The sequence below is a fragment of the Ambystoma mexicanum genome, chromosome 5p (genome assembly GCF_040938575.1).
Source record: "Ambystoma mexicanum isolate Mex_15411 chromosome 5p, UKY_AmexF1_1, whole genome shotgun sequence".
NCBI classification, from domain to species: domain Eukaryota; kingdom Metazoa; phylum Chordata; class Amphibia; order Caudata; family Ambystomatidae; genus Ambystoma; species Ambystoma mexicanum.
Window position 1 is genome coordinate 832,641,236 of NC_090930.1, and position 20,153 is coordinate 832,661,388.

The 20,153-nt window shown below is 44.0% G+C and overlaps 1 protein-coding gene across 2 annotated transcripts in view; it reads left to right on the plus strand.

The window, feature by feature from the left end:
- The window catches only part of SEPTIN7 (septin 7), a 704,343-nt gene that overhangs the window by 392,471 nt on the left and 291,719 nt on the right, over nucleotides 1–20,153 (plus strand). For both annotated transcript variants that reach the window (XM_069613251.1, XM_069613252.1), the window contains exon 8: nucleotides 7,208–7,259. In XM_069613251.1, coding sequence (XP_069469352.1) covers nucleotides 7,208–7,259 — 52 coding nt within the window. The remainder of the gene's footprint in view (nucleotides 1–7,207; nucleotides 7,260–20,153) is intronic.

Sequence of the window (20,153 nt, forward strand, 5' to 3'; positions counted from 1 at the left end):
ACACAGGGCACTCTGTGATGTCACCTACACCACAGGTCTAGTGTAGCATATAGTGCCGTCAGTGGCCTGAGACAGACACCTCTTTCTTATTGCACCATCAGGGAGCCAAGAGGCCGCATCCCCCTCCAATCGGGGGAGAGAAACAGGCTGGTGGGACCACCTCCCTGGCACTCCCACGGTCGCTGATGAGGTTAGTTGCCCGATCACTCTTGCCAGTCAGCAATTCCCACCCAAGGTTCAGATGGATCAGATCAGCGGGATTATGAATTGATTTATGGCTGCTGTGCAGACCTTTAACACGATCTGCCATGCAGGATCACACTCACGAGCACCTCCTTTGTGTGGTCCAACATGATGGCATCAGTCCTGGGGCACTTTAATTGTGTTGATGAGAGCTTTCGCTTGACTTTCAAGATTGCAATTTGATAGTTCTGGCGGAATGCCCCAGATATGGAAATTGTTTCTGTGACACATTTTTTTGTTCGCATTTAAGTAGACGGTGTTCCTGTTGGAATGCTAATGGAACTCGAATTTCACAAGCTAAATCTAACACTAGGGAGCTCTTTACAATACTAAAAGAGGTAGAATCACCTACCCAAGTACCTGACTCGTGCCTCAAGAATAAGAATTGGTGCACGGGTATACAAAACGCCTTAGCCAACAAAATCGCATCCCTCAAGACTAAGATTAGTATTAAAAAAATTCCCTTCTCGCGTCCACCAAGCCTAGTAGCCTGATCCCTAAAATGACACACCCCACCGGGTCGCACACTCCTGCGCCCAATCCCCATTTCAACTTCCACAAAGTAACGTCTAAAGAGGTTGAAAATGTCATCCTCACCCTCAAGCCTTTGAACTGCTATGGTGACCTATGCCCTGCACAATTGATAAAGGATGCTGCTCGTGATCTCGCACCGTTTATTACCAAACTAATAAATGCGTCATTCACTTCAGGCACCGTACCTAACGACCTGAAACAATCCTGGGTCCTTCCTCTTCTTAAAAAACCCAATTTAGACCCTGCCACCCCTACAAACTATCGCCCCATCACTACAGTACCATTCCTGCTTAAAATCCTCGACAAAATAGCTTACCAACAAATCCAACATTACCTTGAACACTTCCACCTCCTTGGAGTCAATCAGGCTTCAGGCCTCAACACGGTACTGAAACCGCACTCATAGACCTCAAGGCACAGATAGATGAGCTGAGAGACAAGGGTAAGACTGCACTACTACTCGACCTCTCAGCCGCCTTTGATCTGGTCGACCACGAGATCCTATGTAACCACCTTCAAAAAGCAGCCAACTTCTCTCAAGAGGCTACCGGTTGGATCCAATCCTTCCTTAATAACCGCACGATGAGAGTCTTCTCGACTCTGGCAGCAGCCGACCTTTCGCCTATTACCTGTGGTGTGCCCCAGGGATTGTGCGTTCCCCCGACCTTATACAACATCTTCACGAAGCCCCTTTTTGATGATCTAGACGGTCTGGGTATCACCTACACCAACTACGCCGATGATACCCAGATCCTCATCCTGCTGACGGGGGATTATGATAAGGATTTGACTTTCGTTAACAAAATCTACCTCATCATCCAGGCATGGATGGCCCTAAATGGTCTATGCCTGAATGATGACAAAACAGAACTCCTTATCCTAGGATCCTCCCAAAATATCACCAAACTAGACACAATCTACTCCTCTTTTGCAATCGATAATAACAATATCCCTGTAGCCAAGGAGGTCAAAACCCTTGGCTTCTACCTGGATTCCACTCTTGCCTTCAAAAAGCAAGTTAACGCTATGGCATCAGCCACATCCTACACCTGCAAACTTATCAAAGCAGCCAAACCATTCCTCTCACCATCGAACTGCATCACCCTAGCCAGGGCTCTAATCCTGTCCAAACTGGACTGTTGCAATGCGCTATATGTATACTGCAACAAATACATCACAAACAAAATACAAATCTTACAGAACGCACTAAGAGCGGCCCTTAGCAGCCCCAAAAAAGTCTGTATCTCTGAGACTAGAAGATCTGTCAACTGGCTATCCACCAAAGACAAAATCTTCCTTAAATCTGTCTCTTTGACCCACAAATGCCTACACCAAGCTGCCCCTCAATACCTTATAGCTAAATTCACTAGACCACCTCTCTCCAGACCGACCAGAATGGTTAACTCCAATCTCCTCCTCGTGCCTAGATTTAAACACACTATGGCTGGAGGGAACAGCTTTCCCGTTAAAGCAGCCCAATTTTGGAATTCCCTACCACCTCCCTGTAGGGAAGACCTCCCTTATTGCCACTTCAGATCTAAGACCCTTCAGTGGCTCAAGGAACATGATATATAATGCCTGATGCGCTACACTACCATGACTGTAAATCTGATCACCCAGGCGGTCTATTGACCTTTGTAAGTACAACTCTTGCTATAACCTTATCCTGTATACTATTCTTCTTGTAAATTCATTCCTCACCTGTCTGTGTTTTTGATGATCCAGCAATGTAACCTCAGCTGGACGTCATCCTCTGTATGTAACAAGCCTTGCAATCCTCTTGATGCCTTTGCGCCCTGCTACTCCCGGGGTAGGTGCGCACTATAAATAAATAAATACTAAATACTTAACCCTGATCATTAATTTTGACTGTCTCTTGGCCCTCCATAAAATCTTTGATGGCCCTTCCTTTAGTTTCTTTGGATTTGCTATCGCTCTGATATAACCCCACAAACAGAGGAGCATGTCAACACACTTGTTATTATGGGGCATGCCTATGTCAGCCGCTTGCCTAGAGTAAAAGTGAGGCCAAGAAAACCCAGCAGGCATTGTAGATCAATAAGTGAGGTTGTACGATCTCTGTGAAAACCTATTTACTGCATTGCTTTCGTTTTGGTGCTCTAAAGAGAAATTCAATAAGGCCACCCTCTCCCCCTCTGATACCAGCCTGAACACCTTACGCAGTGCTTCTGGGGATCTCGGATATCTTGCATCAAGGTTGGCTTCAAGTGGTCCTCTGCTTCATGTCACAGCGCTTCAAACAAAATTCCCCCATCTTGTCAGCACCGAAGGTGTTGCAACCCTGAGCATTACATAATGAGCAAGCTTTACTTGACTCTGTTTGGAGGGGTAGTGTGGGAGGGGGGGAATAGAGTGGTCTGTGACCGCCTGCTAAAGAGTGCCAGAATCGCCACCTGCCCACTCACGGTCCTCTATCACTCTGAATGCACCATCGGATTGAAGCCCTGGTGCCTAGATGCTCTACCTACGAGCCCTATAATGCATTTGAATATGAAGGGCCATCGAGAGTCAAGCCAGCATCACTGGAGTGAGCCACAGAATCATTCCTGGTCTGCAGTCTCAATCGTATACCGAGCGCAGCAATCTTTTCCTCCATCTAGAGCTTGCATTTCTAAGTACTCTTAACTCTTGGGACCTCCCTCTCCTGCCTTCATCCAGTGTGCAATTTGAAGAATCATGATGACTCTTCTCTGGATCTGTCTTTTCTTTCTTGATATGCATGCCCATCCCTTGTAGTCTCTTCCTAATATGGAAAATGCTGACCCGGGGTGGCCTGTGCACTGTATGAGCAGTAAACAACTTTCCATGTATGCCTGTTCTTACCATTCTTTTGCGTCTGCACTCAGAGGGAAGGAAAGTACTGCTTTCTGGGATAGCAGGTAACATCACAACCCAATGGGTGAAATCCAAGTCAACAACTAGTCCTGTTGGGTAAGCCAATGATTTCTGTTCCAAGTAACGCACATGCTCCACAAAGGCCTGGGAACACCCCTTGACCACTGGCATAGCGTGCCACCCTACCGTACTGTCCAACTTCAGAAAGAAATAATTTATTTTTGAAGGCTGGACGTGTGCACTCAGACTTTAGAAATAATTGAAAGTATTTCTGAAGTCAGAGTGCACACACTATGACTTCAAAAAGAAATGCGCTGGTCCCCGTGTGGCATACAGGTGCTCTGGCTCTGCCCCTGCTGCGCAAGTAAGGAGCCAGTAAGTTGTCCCTGCTTTCTGGCTCATGTCTGCGGGCTGGAGGGCTGGAGTCCCTCGGAGATGACTGATTCAGGCAGCTGGATAAGTGTGCATGCGTGGGGGCTGTATGTTTATGATGTATGTTTAGCTATAAACCTGCATGCATGCAAGGGTGTGTTATATTATGTAATGTGTGTGAGAATGAGTGAATATCTGAGATTGTCTGATCCTGCGTGCTTTTGAATGAGCTAGTGTATGTGATGAATGGCGTTAGTAAATGAGTGAACATGTTTTCTTATTGTGGCATTCCCTATTTAATGACCAAGCCAACAGTAGTATGTTCTTATGTGGGGAGACTGCCATATATTGGCAAAGACAGCCTGGACAGGTTTTCTTATTGTATCATTGCTGGCAGTATGTGCAAATCAAACGAGTATGTTCTTCTATCAGAATATTGACATATATACTGGTGTAGTTATCGACCTGAATATGCACATCCAGCTTGAACATTATTTTATACAGGCATATTTTGTGGGCAAAGGCATCATGAAAATGCATTGGGAGATGCTACTGTGAACTGTTGGTGAATTGCACCTATTTAGTTTTGGATTGAAGTTACCTTACAAAACCAATTGCCAACTGTCTGGCTTTTTACCCAATCACTCACAGAAAGTGTGCTGTGAGTGAAAGTGAGACAGCCCTTTGCATGCTCCACTCTGCTAGATCTGATACTCTTGATGCTCTTGCCCCTGTCATGAGGATCTGCTTAAAGGCCAAATGCAACTCCTGGTACGACTCAGCCCTTGTCGCCCTCAAATGTAGTGCATGATGGCTGAGAGGAAATGGCGTATTTCCGGTACACCCTCCGACAAACTGGCTTGCCGTGTGCTCCAAAGGCAATACTGGCTCTGTCCGCACCAAGAAGAGAGCGCACATTCAAGCCTGTGTCTCTGCGGCATATAACAACTCGTACAAACTCTTTACAAACTGCAAGGGCCAATCCTGCTGTAGTCTCTACCTCTCCTATCACCTCCCAGGCCCTCTGCACAGCTATGGCTTCACATTCATCTCTAAAACTCAGGACATCCTGTACTCTCTCTCTCCTTCTCTCCCCCTCGACCCTCTACTCACTGCTCTTCCTCTGGCACCTTTGGCCACCTCTCCTCCCTCCTTCTCTGCCTTTCCCCTGGTGTCCCCAGGCAAGGTTTCTATACAAGTCTGATCTAAGGAAGTATTGTAAAAACGGGTTCACCCCTGTTCCTCCAAAACCATCAAGGACCACATTGACACCCTGGCTCCTTCTCTGGCTGACTTCTGCAGCCACTCCTTTGCCACTGGAGTCTTCCCTTCCCCCCTGAAGGACTCCCTTGTGCACCCTCTTCTTAAACCCTCTGCCGACCCGCCCTAAATATCGCCCAATCTCCATCACTCCTTTTCTGGGCAAACTCCTGGAAAGGCTGGCCATCTCCCAGCTTAATCTTCATACTGAATCTGTTGGTTGTCTCCATGACCATCAGCCTGGCTTCAGAGCTGCCAGAAGCACAGTAACTGCTCTCCTGAACATCCGCGAAGACCTGCTTGATAACCTTGATTCCAACACCCCCTGTGTCCTCATCCTACTTGATCTTTCTTCTGCCTTTGACACGGTCAACCATGCCATCCTGGTCAACAGTCTACGTGATAACCTGGGTATCACCGATCAGGCCCTGGCATGGCTGACTTCTTTCCTCTCCGATCAACCCTTCCCGGTCCAACTTGGGTCCTTCCTCTTCTTGATCTTTTTCTCTACCTGTGGTGTTCCCCAGGGTCTAACCTCTCTCCCTGGTTGTTCAACCAATGCCTGGCACTTCTTGCCCACCGCATTGCCACTCTCTGACCTTACTTCAGTGCTATGCGGATGACTCTACTCATTTTCAGGCTCCCTTCAGCCATCTCTTCTCCTTCGCTCATCTCATCCCTCTGTCTGCTATGCAGGAGTGGTGTGCCGCCAATGATCTCTGCCTTAATGCCAGTAAGGCTGAGATTCTCCTCATCGGCACACCTGCTCCTTCTTTTCCTGCCACACTCTGGGCCCTCTTCCTGCTCCCACCTGTGAGGCTAAAAACCATGGGGGGGGGCTCATCTTCGACTCCACACTCTCCTTCTCTCCTCACATCTCCTCTGACGTCTGTAAGAAGTCACACTACCAGCTGCACCTCCTCAGAGGTATTCTTCCTTTCCTCTCCTTCCCCCAGAAGCTCACTGTCTCCAGAGCTCTTATTCTCTCGAGGCTGCACTTCTGCAACAGCCTCTCTGTAAATCTGCCAGCCTCTACACTCCGCCCTCTACAACTCAGCCAAAACAGGACTGCAAGACTTGTCCTTGGCCTCAAGCCCAGGTATCATCTCTACAAGACTGAAATCTCTGCACTGGCTCCCAGTGGCTGCAAGAATTAAGTTCAAAACCCTCTGCATTGTCCACAAGGCCTTCTGGGGCCTGGGGCCTCAATACCTTTAACTCTTTCTTCCTACATACTTCCTTCTGGAGCTATTAGCTCATTTGCCTCTAACTCTCTCAGGGTCAGTCGCTTCTCCAAGCAACGAGTTGGTGGTAGATCTTTCTTCGGCTGCGGCCTCCCCCTTGGAACAGCCTCCCTGCCTCTGAACATTGAGGAGAACCATCTCCGGTTCCGGAAGCACCTCAAGACTTTCCTCTTTGCTTCTGCTTTCTCTCCTCCTCTCCCTTGCTGAACTCCTAACTGAAACTGCACTGGTCATCTGGCTGCCCTATGTTCTCGGGCCCAGGTCCCCTCCCTGCCATGTCACACCTGCACTGCCCCACTGGCAACCTATACACTCTAGGTCTGTTTCTGTATCCCTACAGCCCCCTACCAGCACTTAACACCTGATGTCTGCATTTACCCCTGCCACTAGCTGCGCAAACTTGCACGATCTCGATGTCACATGGCCTAGTAAGATCGTTCTGTCTTCCCTCTGTTCCCCTCCCTTGCATCGTCGCCAGTCCCCCTCCATGGATAGTTGATGTATATGTGCGCACATTTGTTTTACAAATGGCCACAAAAAAGGAAAATGACACCTTTATTGACTGTGTTTCTTCTGTATTTTAAACTACAATGCACCATAACAATTGTGTATACAAATAAAGATTATGAAATATTTACTTTTTGTGGGGAGTGAGGTACTGGCTTCATAACAGTTTGCACATGTTTTGTTTTCTCTAGTGGAAAATGGTGAACACTGTGATTTTACAATTCTTCGAAATATGTTAATAAGGTAAGCAGTAGCATATATCAAACATTTACATGCCTTCATGAAAGCTTTTAGTAAACTTCCTTAGTATTTGTGGCTAGATCTCACAATTTATTTTCCATTGTTTACCTAAATTGTTCTATATCCTGATATTGAACCTTTACTGCATTCATTACGGCACTTATTTTTTCACAATCTGCTTACTTTAAAAAAAAAAAAAAAAAAAAAAAACTAAAATTGGTTAGTTATTGCAGAGAAGAATTTCTCGGAGTCCTTTTTTGTGGCAGGATTGTTAAATCGGAAACATATTTTTGTATTTTAGCATGATTTTGTAAAGTCAGTAGCACATTTCCATCATGTGCTATTAGGAATATTCAATACATTTATTTTTAAAAGCAATCCAACTAGATTTATACATGGACACATTTGTTTAGTGCTATGATTTCTCTAATCTTAACACAGAAAAGATTCCCAAAAGAGTAGCTTCTCAGCAATAACTTTACTTTTTCACTTCACCCAAAATGTTAGATAATCATTTGTTTATTATGAAATTTCATAACATGTCACTTTTTAGGTGTTTTTGAGACTTGTTTAAAAGTGGGAACAAGTTTCAATCCAACATATGTGCTGTGTAAAAACCTACTTGAATTCCTCTGATGTAGATCAAGGTTCTTCAGTTCACAGCTAGTCTGAAAAGTTGTTTTCAGGAGCTATGTGAAGGGCTTGTGTTGGGTATTGCCTGCAGACTTGGGTTCAGGGCATTCCAGAGGATGGGTCCATATAATGCCTGTGTGGTTCTTCCACATTTCCGACACGCTGTAGTTTGATGATGTATAGTCCAGTGTGCCTTGGCCAACCGAATATTCGTGGTTGGTGCATAGGGTGGAATTTGTTTTTACAGGCACCCTGGGCCTCAGTTAGTAGTTTGCATGTAGAGCATAACATATATATATATATATATTTTTTTTTTTTAAAATTTATAAGCATTTAGTGTAAACAAATACAAACTTTTGCTTTACATTTCCCACCTTAAAACCATAGCCAAACCCAGCATACATTATGGCAATATGTATTTTAAATTACAGGTACTGGTATCCTCATGCTGTTTCATTTTCCTGTTGAAAATTTCGTCAATGCACTAGGTCCGATTTTCTATAGGTTTGGCTATATGTAGCAAAAAATAAAATCCACATTCATTTTAACAATATTCGTTATTGTCACTCTTCATCTCCACCTGAGTCTTTTTTGCAACATTTCATGAAAGATGCATAGAGCTCTAGTAGTCTTCTGATTTGGGTCGTCGTACACAGCGTCCCGCCATAGATCAAAGTTTAGGTCGCATTATGGAGTTAGCACCATACGTAGCAATTTTGTTCTTTCCAGTTTTAATTCCTTACAAAACGAGATTAAGTGCCGGAGCGATTTTTCATTCTGATTGCATAGACGGCATATGTTGTCACTTGCTAGTCCATATTTCATTAGATTTTGCTTTGTTAACATATTAAGTCTGAAACGTAAGAACAAGTCCCTATGTTTTGGGTTTGAGCTCTTTCTTAAATATTTTGGCATAATTCTCAGAAGAATAGTTTTGTTGAAAGAGTTTGGGACTTTGAGGAAGAAAGAACATCTTCCGATTGAGCCCAATCAACAGACAAGAGTAACCTTTTTATCTAATTGGATTGGTACGAAGAGTATCTGTGTTCACACTTAAGTTCTGCAAGATTCAATACACATCTTTCTCCACACAGTTATTGGCCAGAAAGGAGATTTCTCATTTTCGGTTTTCATGATTTTATATTGCAGTGGACAGTCTGGTCACTGTACCTTCCTACATGCAGACAGGGCTTTCCAGACTACATTTACATGCATTGAGTAAAGGCCCAGTTCATGGTGGATCACGCCTATTGGGATTGAATTTGATATTCTTAGAACTCTCCTTCAAAACCTTTCATCTATTTTATCCCAGGTTTCCCCAAGGGATTCTCAAACCGGTATCCCCTGCGCAAGTTATTGTCAGGGTTACTTTTAGGTTGTAAAAGTCCACTAGAGGTTGCATCGAAAATTAGAAAAATCTCTTCTTGATATTTTGAATATAATCCTTGACTCTACTGGGAGCCAGCGAAGTAAAATCATATGCGTCATGCTGTCTCATTTCCAGAGGTACAGGCACATTCCTGTTCCTAATACTGCTATCTTTGAAGTTGGTCACTGTTTGTTGTGAAGCCACATTATGTGCCAAAAATCCAGGTGTGTCATGATTAAGACTTAAACAAAATTGAAGGGTGATAGCTGGAATGTTTTGAATTCATCATAACAGCAAACATGGCTCTGGACATCCTTGCAGACCATTCCTTAGGAGATCATGCCATTAAAAAAAAAAGAGGAATACCATATGCAAATCTGGCTTGCTCTCACCACACTTATTTGCATCCAGTGGAATGTCTGAGCAAAAACATGTATATGATTACCTTTTTTGAGGCGTTGAGTTATTGAAGTATTTTGACTGTTAATATGTGTCCCAAGTATCATTTCTTTAGAAGTTGCTGTGTACCCCTGACAGTGGGTTCTTATTGGGGTTATCCTCTCTTGATTGATGAGTTGGCCTCACCACAAAAGCAGTCCATTCTGACTTGCAAGGCCTCATCCATTGCGCGCAAGATCGCAAGCAATTGCGGATCTATTTTGCCTCATCAGGCTTCATCTTTGCAGGGTTTCTTGGGTCTGTAGGCAGAGCAGAATCAGAATCCATGTCTGGGTACACCTTTCCCACTCATGTGATGAGCAAAACTGAAGGGTGATTGTGGAAGGTTTTCAGTTAATCGGAAGTACCCTCATTGGTCTGAGAAACCTTCCAGACCATTGTTTTTCTGTCTACCATGCTGTTTTAAAAGGGGAAAGAGTGTGCACAAATTGGATCTCGTCATTACTGTAAACGTGATTGAAAGGCAGCAGTTTTAGTGCTCTATAAATGAACATACAAAAGCTTAATAGTTTGTTTTTGCAAGACAAGCAGACCCATTATGATCCTAAGCTTGCCAGCCCACCCCCAGCTCTGCTCACCTTATACTCCTTAAACCATAAAACCTCAAATCTTCGAGAAGGCCTGTATAGACCTTCTGGCACACTCTTCCAGCCTCTCTTAAAACAAAGGAGTTTGTAATGTTTCGAGAGTCCATATTCTATTTTCATGGTTCCAGGTATCATATAGTTGTCATCTTCCGGGTCAGGACTAATATGACAACTTCTTGTTTCCACCTCCTCGGGCGAGGGGCTTATATCCTGCACCCCTTGACTTTGGTCCTGGGGCTCATTGTCTAAGCTGGCCAGATCCGGTATAGTCTGCTAATTGTGGGCTGAGGGCCTTGGCTCAGTTACCTTGAGCACATCGAAGTCCTAAGCTTAGCAGTTTCCAGGGTGCACATGCACAGTCCATCAGTTTCAAGCACTACCTTCAGCCAATGAAATATGTGAAACAATCGACAGTGTGTCTTCAATTAAAGTAAAATAATAATAAACTCTAGGGCCGGTAGCATATGGGTGTGGTGAAGGGATCACAAGGGGAAATAACGGTTTTTCATATAGAAAATAACTTTTCATCCCCACCAGTTTACTGGCACTCCCCTCACCCATTTGTATTCCCACAATTTGATAATTCCACTTTATTATAACTTGTTAGGTGGTGATCTGCACGTTCACATTACTAAGGCTCTTGATCCAACCAATTGCCAGTTTGAAGCGATTTGAGCAATAGGGGTCGTATCGCTCTTTGTTCCTCATTAATACAGATGCTAAAATGTTATTAGTCTATCCAGAACCACCTCATCTTCGTATGGTGTCGCTTGCCGAGAAGAACTGTAGCGAGTCCAGGAAAATGCATCTTTTCAGCGGACTTCTATGTTGGTAGTGAAGATGATTTTTGCGGTTCACGCAATCTGGGTGCCAAACCGTGATGACTTCTTACGTACACAGTCTCCTCACTTGAACTAATGAGTGTGTTTCCTTTGGCAAAGCCTGCTGGACCTGTGAGAAAATATACCTGTTGACTTTGACTAGGTTCTGGCATTACTGCTTAGACTAGCAGTTGAATATTTCCCTGACTCGGTGGTAGTGGGGGTGGCTGTGGTGAGCACATCAGTCTGCCAGTGAAATGTAATAAGGATTCTAACGCGTTTTTCTGTTGGCTCTGACTTGCTAATGTATTAAAGCGAGCAGCAGTGGATCTGGTAATTCCAGGTCGGTTTCAAACCAATTTGAGATTTTTTTTCAGTACCCAGTTTTCTGTTTCAACCATCTCTGATTGTTGAAGGTGTGGACACTGAAGCTGCTGATGCATCTTTAATACTTGGCAGAGCTTGTTGATTCCTTTCCCAGAAAATATGCCCCACAATCGCTAAGAATTCTCACTGGCACTCCAAAGCATGGTATGAAATCTTGAATGCGTATCTTACGCACCGCAACGCCTTGGTGTCTACCGGTTGGCCAAGGGTATGTCTCGATCCAGTTAGATAACATGTCATGTATCCCTAAAACAAATTCTCACATTGCAGATCGGCAAAAAACGCCCAGGGTGTTGGATGTGTTCCTCAACTGAGATTGACTAGCTTTCCCACGTTATATTTCTGACCTACTAGGCACTGCTTACATAATTGGTCTGCCCACGCAATAAAACCAGGGGCATAACATTCTCTTCATAACCAAACCCCCCCCCCCTTTGCCTATGTGTTATATAGAGGAGCTTGGGCACTACTAAAAGACCATCTCTTGAACGCCTACCTTGCTACAAACCTTTTTAACATCTGAAGCATTTTCTTGAATTTCAGAAAGCTCATCAAGAGTACAATAAGGCGGTGTAAATGGCTGTACCTGGGTTCGTTTGGGGGAAACAGCTTTTCAGCCAACGGAGAAGCAGGAAAAAATGCAGGCCCTCTTGCTGTTCTATTGGGAATTGTATTATGACTTGTGATATCATAGGGGATATGGTTAGTGGCACATTTTACCACAGGGAATCCCTTGGGCAACATTAGGTCTATGATAAGAGCTTTTGCACTCAGTACATTTTTATTACTGGTAACGGCTGCAGTTAAAGGCACCTTTTCCTTCCACAGAACACCATAATCATAGACCACACCAAAAGCATACTGGGAATCTGTGTACAGCGCTCCTTATTCCTTCTGCTCGGGTGAAATGGGTTTGACAGTTTGAGCATAAAACACATCACGGATTTGGGGAATTTCAACTGCTTTGTAAAGGTATACCCAAATTTCAATTCTCCGTTTTCATCTTTCAAACAAAAACCCTTCACATATAATATTCCACCTCTGCATTCTGAAGTGGGATATCGGCTGGATTCTTTTTTTTCTTTTGTAGGAACTGCTGCGGAGTTCCGCAAACCCAGTTTGCCGGGTTCAGCGGCAGCAAAGCACCATTAAGTGCTGAGCAGCAACTAAGTGTAACATTTGCTGAATTCAACAGAATGTTCACATTTTGTGTGAAGTGACATATACAGTTATTGTCTTCAGTAACAATGCTGGAACTTCATGTGGCATGGCTATAACGAGGGGTGACTTGAATACCACATTTTCGAAAGTTTGTACAGCTAGAGCAGCGGCAACTGACAACAAGCATGGTGGTAGCCCAACAGCTCTTTGATTTAATACTTTTCTACAGTAGGTAATTGAATGATGCTTGTCACCATGTTAATACCGATTTGGCGTAGTCCCACTTTTAATGGCTGTAGAAGACTGTTTGTTTGTACTTGGGCACATCAAGGGCTGGGGGCATCAGCAAGTACCTGATTTACCCCTAAATGCTTGTTCTGCCATTCCAGGGGTTCTGGTGTATTTATATGCCAGTACCTTTTAAGGGGCTCACCATGGCAGCATATCACAATTAAATACAATACAAAACAAAAATGATCAAGGTATTTGTCACCCCCAATTCCTACTGATCAGTTTCTCAACATTTTGTTTTATTTACCCAAATATAAATTTTTTCACATAACAAAGCAACAAATGTTTAAAAACAACTCTTATATACACAATTTCAAAAACCACATTTGGGCATTCAAACACATTTCTATGACAAACATTAACATCTTGTTTGTTTTACAGACACAAAGGCCCAGTTGTTGTAACCCGAGATCGATATCCCACATAGAGCCTAACCCTGTATGTAAATGGTGAACAGAAACCCAGATATTTTACAAGGTTATTTCAAATCCTTATTCTTGCTTGACATGCCCTTTATTTGCAGTTGTTATTATTCCGAAGAAAAGTCAACGGGGTTTGTTTCAGCTGTTGCATGAACCATGGCTGTGGTTCTGAACTTGCGCAGCCTTCATCAGGGCGTGACCTATTTCTTTCAAATCCAGCAATGTGTGTACTGTCTGAAGTAGTAGCCAGGCAAATAAGCAGGGGTCTGAATAGCCAACTCAGAATAATTAGGGGTGAAATCGTTCTCCATGCTTGGGCAGGCTCCACCTTCAATTTGTTCACCCAGGTGCCAAGTGACAGCCATCAGAAACAAATTGTGGCGATTTAAGCCTGCCCCTTTTTCAACACTGATCCTCTGGTAACCCGCAATGGGTGCTTCTATAATTGGTTCTATTTAAATGTTTGTATTCTACGTGGCATGGCCTTCTAGATTATCGGTCGGCAGAAGTGATTTACCTCTGGCTTGAGGTTTGCTGCTGCATCTCTTGATGGTAGGCTGTATGCTCTGTCCTCTGACACAAGGAATTCTGGTCTGAACAGTTATCAAAGGCAGTAGAGAATACTGCCTGTTTACAGTGGTTATGGGATGATCAAAAGTGATACTCTGGAATTGTAGGCAGGGACATGAAGGGACCGACTGGGGCCCCTTCCCAACTTTCACACTCCGCATCTGGGGCAGGAATGGCTCTGGAAACTACCCTGGTAGGCCTTCTGTGTGACCCCTTTCGACAGTCCAGTCTCTGACCCTGTCACTTTAACAATATTTGAATGAAGACATCAACATCACCCTCCCCCATTCCCCCCCTGCCTCCTCCCCACCGCTCTTGAGGCTCTCCTTTTGCTTGAGGGGGACGTTCTGTGTAGTATTTGGGAAGATAGGGTTTCACAACAGCCTGAATCTCTGGTCTCTTGGGTCACCACATTTCCATTGGCCTTCCTGCTTATAATAAAGGCACAAAACCCATTCCTGAAGCCCGGTGCACATTGAGAATCAGGGGCACCAGCACTTTGCCCTCTCCCTCTTGCACATTCAAGATCTCTGGTGTTCACCTGCACCCTGCTACCTAGGTTTGCATTTACATTCATATTCCTGCCCCACCCATTTTGCAATTGAAGGGCATCCACTTTCATTCAGTTAAATCATGCTTTTATCCTTGACAAGATATACAATGATTCACCATTGCCGCTAGTTCCGTTTAAGGATTGGATTACCACCACAAGCGAATGGTCTTCAGCTGCTGCTGAGGCTTGGACATTTAATAAATGCTGCAGCCACAGCTTTGTGGGTTTTTTCCAGCCTTTTTATCCCAGAGTGCTGTGTGAACGCTCCCTTCAATCAATTTAATAGGTGGAAGATTCTTTATCATTCTGCTTACAAATATTTATCATTGCCCAATCAGTCTTTCTTGCACATACCACAGGAATGTTTGCCTAATCGTTCTCCCTTGCTTGGCCAACCATGTCCCTATCCCTGAGTCTTAATTAGGCAAACCACTGCCCCGAGTTTGGATGCTGATGCACCATAGAAAGCAATACCTTCATCAATGTCTTCATATCTGCCTAGTGATGGGGTTGCAACAATGGTCTACAGTATTCAACTCCCCCATTAATTTTTCTGGTTCCTCCCTATTTGGGAAATATTTGGGCACGTTCTGAAATGCCCAGAGTCCACAAAGTGTGTGTTAACAGATTACCTGCTCTATGTGCAGCAATTCGTAGCTCCCTCAGCGAGACCTGCAAATGTGTTCCCATTATATATATATGGTCGCCGTATATAATGTCGCCGGGAAAAGGTTGTGGTGACATTATATTGGTGACCATATATATAGGGACAGGGGGTTGCGGGGGTGTTTTATTTGTTTTTGCAAGGCGATCATTTTGAGGGGACATTACATGGAACCCTAACAGTGGAGGCGGAAGCGCTCGCTTGTTCACTAGTGGCTGTTGTGTTTGCAGATCTGCCTCTATTGGGGGTCTGGGACTGTACACTATGGGCAGCTGTGGTTTGGGAGCATATCACGGACACTGCTGAAGCTTGAGCATTTGAAGCCCCGAACAACTCTCTTCCTCTTCTTCCTCTTCTTCCCTATCTTCCCCTTCATTCCTTTCTGCCTTACCCTCCCATGCTGTTTGTGGATACAACTAAGTTACGGGTATCGCTGGGTTAGGTGGACCGGATTCTGGTCCTTTTCTCTTTATTTTCAATGGTCAGTTTATTATTTGTTGCATTATGACCCCTCCTTCTTGATTCGCCAACTCTTTGAAGCCCCCCCAAACTAATCTTAAAAACCTTTCTGTAGTTTGAGAGTAATTTTCCTCTTTAAGTTTGAGAGTGCTCATCATAAATTTGGAGATTTTGCCAAATCAAAGTTACTTTTCACAGGGAATTACTTCTGTTTATCCTCCTATGTCATGTAGCTCTATTTTTGTAGGTATTTGCATGCACACGGCTGATAATGTGTGTACATCAAATATGCCAGAGCTTTCCTTTGTCCCTCGTCCGTTCTCCCGGCTAGGGCAACTCTGCATTTATTTTCTGGCCCATGGGAGAAGCAAAAGAGGTCTCATAATATAATAGGTCGCACTTTAATCCGGCTTGTCTCACGGGTTGAAAGAATGCCTTACACACATATGGGGACCTAATTTCCCATAACCTTATTAGAAAGACCACATCATTTGGCAAATGCTGTTACCTCCTCCTACTTTGGTACCTCCCCAGCAGTCTTCTATTCTTCCTGCCTTTATTATTGATTATATTGTTTTCCCAAAATTGACATGCTCCTCCTTTTTCTTGATATTTTCTTATTTGTTTTTTTAGATACTGCTTTTCCTCATTTTCCCAGTTTTAGCCCTTCCATGTTCACCACCCCTTACTGGGTCTGTTCTGCTGTTTAATTGAAAGAAAATGGCTTTCAAGAAGCCCAAGTGAAGACCCCCAACATTGTGGGTGGCCTGCCCTTGTAGGGCTTTGTTAGGCCTCTTACATATCCTTACAAGCAGACCAGTGTTTGAGGGAGGCGAGTGTCCCACTCCTCCTGTTAACATTTCATCTGGATATGAGGAATTCCTGACTTCCCCAACTTTGACAACTTCCCAATAAATCTAGTATGATAACCGCAGCCTTTTTTTCTTTACAGTTGAAAAGGAATGGACAGGGATACAGGCAGAATATTTCTGTCCCCAAACTAGGGCCACTGAACAGATTTTTATTTTTAATAGGGTTTTACACAATTCGATTCCTTAGTCATTAGGATAGATTGAGTTGGTAAAATCTGAACAATACACTTCCTAATGGAATGTCTTCTGACATTAAGTGGCAGAGCTTAATGGCACTATGCTATGGCTATACAATTCCGTTCTTCCTACCCATGTGACAGTCTGCACCCTTTGCGGTTGGCTCCATTATACATAACGAGCCACTATCTCGTGACCAGTACACACATTACACATATTATGGTTTTCTAACAAAAGTGCCTTACCTTCTTTTGTGACGTGCCACATAATATATTAACGCCGCAGTCGTCTGGTTTCTCTTAGTATCTTGACAACCAATCTTGGCTTCTAACTGTCTTTGCATCATCTTGATAATCCTGGCAGCAGTGCTATACTTCGTGGCAAAGTCTGTGCCCACGAGAGAACATAAAATACTCTTTCAACATGGCTAACTAGACAAACCTTGTAATAAAATAGTAGGTCAACTAGTTCATTCTGGACCTGGCCTACATTTGTCACCTTTGCTTCCTTATTTCCCAGTGAAACATGGTGGTTGTGTTAGTCTATATTCACAAGGGCACCAGGTTAATGCCTTGCTCTGACCAGACGGGAAACATTGTCAAGAGAACCAAATTGAGCAAGGTCATATGAGTCTCAATGCTGATTAAAGAACAACAAACTCCTGAGTTTGTTCTTTGTTGTTCTCCATGTCCCTCGAGCACATAAGTGCCTGCGTCAAATGTCATCAGGATAAGGGATGTTTCACAGAATACAGTGCATCAGGGTCAAAGTTATATATGCCGCTCACAGCCAGTAGCCTCTTGTGTCAGTTTGGGTGGTATTGCTACCGGCCACTGCATCCTGCACGTAGCCACTTGACCCCGGTGTCGCACAATAGCACGGTCCAACCACTCGGGACACGACGAAGCACATTGATTTGTGAAATGCTATGCTCCCCCCTGAGCCCTTGTTTGTTCCTACAGTGAGGACTTGTAAGTCACTCCCGGGAACCATACCTGCAGTGATCACGCAGCCCACTGTTGAACCCACAATCAGCAGACTCAAAATAGGTAAGCACTCTTACCTATAGCACAGTCCGTCTCCTTTTGTAGACACCTTTGTGCTGCCAATGACTGCTTCCTCTTCCTGTCCTTGATCTTCCCGACAGGTATGGCCGTCCCATGGATATTTAATCCTACTCAGTGTGCATAGACACGCCTCGAGCCTGTGTGCTTGTCAGATCCGGTAAGCCCCTGGATCTTTCTGTATTTATTTACTCCTCTAACGCTAGACTGTTAAGAATATACCTACTCCTGACATACTGCTTGTCTGTTTACCTCAACAGACCACATAGGATACTTCTCCCTCATGATTATCCAGTCCTGATGAAGGCCTACACACCAGAAGCTCATCCAGCTTACTCTATGGCCGAAACACTGTTGTGTTGACTTGTTTTTGTTTTGTTGTTGTTCAACCCTACACTGTGTCTCCTGCAATCATGCTAATAACTATGCTATTACTTGACTAAGTTCCCTGGTTTCCTTCCCAAGGAACACACACAGGATGTAGAAGCAATAGAACTTTGTCTTGCAAATACTCAACATTTGATCTATGCCACTGAGGTCCTACACCCTGTAAATCCGTAAATGTTGAAATATCCTATGTCTTAGAAATTTAAATGTATCTGAAACATCTACTGCAAAAAATTAAATCCAAACTGCAGTCTACTGAATTACCCTTCCAATAGTCTTAGTTCCAGATCGAACTTTAATGCTAGCAAATGCATATTCTGAACTTCCATCACAATGTACTCCCCCTGTACTATGCGTCTTCGACATGGATATATACTAACATAGCTTCTGCACGTGCAGACAGGATACAGTTATAGATACCTAATACATATAGTAATCTGACTGCAATCCACGCCTATTGCCTAGATACTCACAGTATTGCTTCTTTTGCTCTTAGCCTCCTTTGTATGCATGCTGCTTAGAGAGCTACAGATGCATTGTAAATGTACCCTCTCGCCTACATAGTATCACTACATGTCTTGCCTTAAGGTAGATATACGTTGCATTCTGGACACTGCTGGATTGTCACATCTACGTGCCCCTTAGGCTATGTATTTTAGTCACTGTTCAATTGCCACATTTAGGTGCCTTTATCCTTTGCATTTCAGTCACTGTTGGGTTGTCACATCTAGGTGCCCCATATGCTATATATTTTAGTCACTGTTCAATTGCCACATTTAGGTGCCTTTATCCTTTGCATTTCAGTCACTGCTGGATTGTCACATCTACGTGCCCCTTAGGCTATGTATTTTAGTCACTGTTCAATTGCCACATTTAGGTGCCTTTATCCTTTGCATTTTAGTCACTGTTGGGTTGTCGCATCTAGGTATTATCTGTTAACTTCACCGACTACCAACAAAGCCTAACTCACCACCTAGATCACTTTACCCTACCACAGGAAGCATCTACCCTGCATGACTACTAACCACCCAATTAAGTGATGGCTTTGCATAATGTCAAGCCTATTCAGTATCTAATGTATCATGGCCACTGCTACACTCCTTGTCACCAGTAATCAGGTCGGCCACACAGGGGTCCCCCATATGGACCTGTACCCCTCTCACTCATATCAACAGACGTAGTTACTAACACTCATGTCTACTCTGATTTAAAACACCAAGCTCTGCTAGGACCATTAGCCTACGCCTCCCCAGCCTAGCTCAACTCACGATAGAAACAACAAACTACGTGCTAGACTCAACAAACTTCACGAGATACCTAGACGACTCCTCCCTCTTACAAAAAGTGAGACAAAACGCCAAAATGATAAGGAATGCAATGCTTCCAATATCACTCTAGCCTCAATGAACCCACTAACATCCAAATCTAAGACAAAATCTAGTGCTAAAAGTACTCCAAATCTTACACAAAAGAGGAAACCAAGAATCACTCCTACAAAGGAGCGCTTCTCAATGCTAGGTCATTAGTTGCCCATGCCCTTGATATAGCTGATTTAATCACTGAGGCGAATTTGGACTTTATTGCAATAAACGAGACCTGGCTACACAAGGCCCTTCACTTATGTTAGACATCCCTGACGGCTAGACTATATGTAGGCAAAACAGAGAGGGCACCCGCGGAAGTGGAATTGCCATAATTTCCAAATCGAATCGATCACTAAGGCTAGCCCCCACCCAAACCTTACAATCTTGTGAAGCCCTCACTGCCAAACTCCTTATAAACAACACTCAATCCTTAACCATTCACCTCATTTATAACCTCCAGCCCCGATTGGGACCACTGAAGAGGATCTGCACAAGCTACTAACCAACAATGCTAAAACCACTTCACAACTGCTGGTACTAGGGGATTTTAACCTAGGATTTAATGACAAAGCGGGCGTGCACGCCTTAAACCATTGCCAACGCTATTAACTCCCTAGGATTCTCCCAAAAAGTTAACAATCCCACCCATACGAAAGG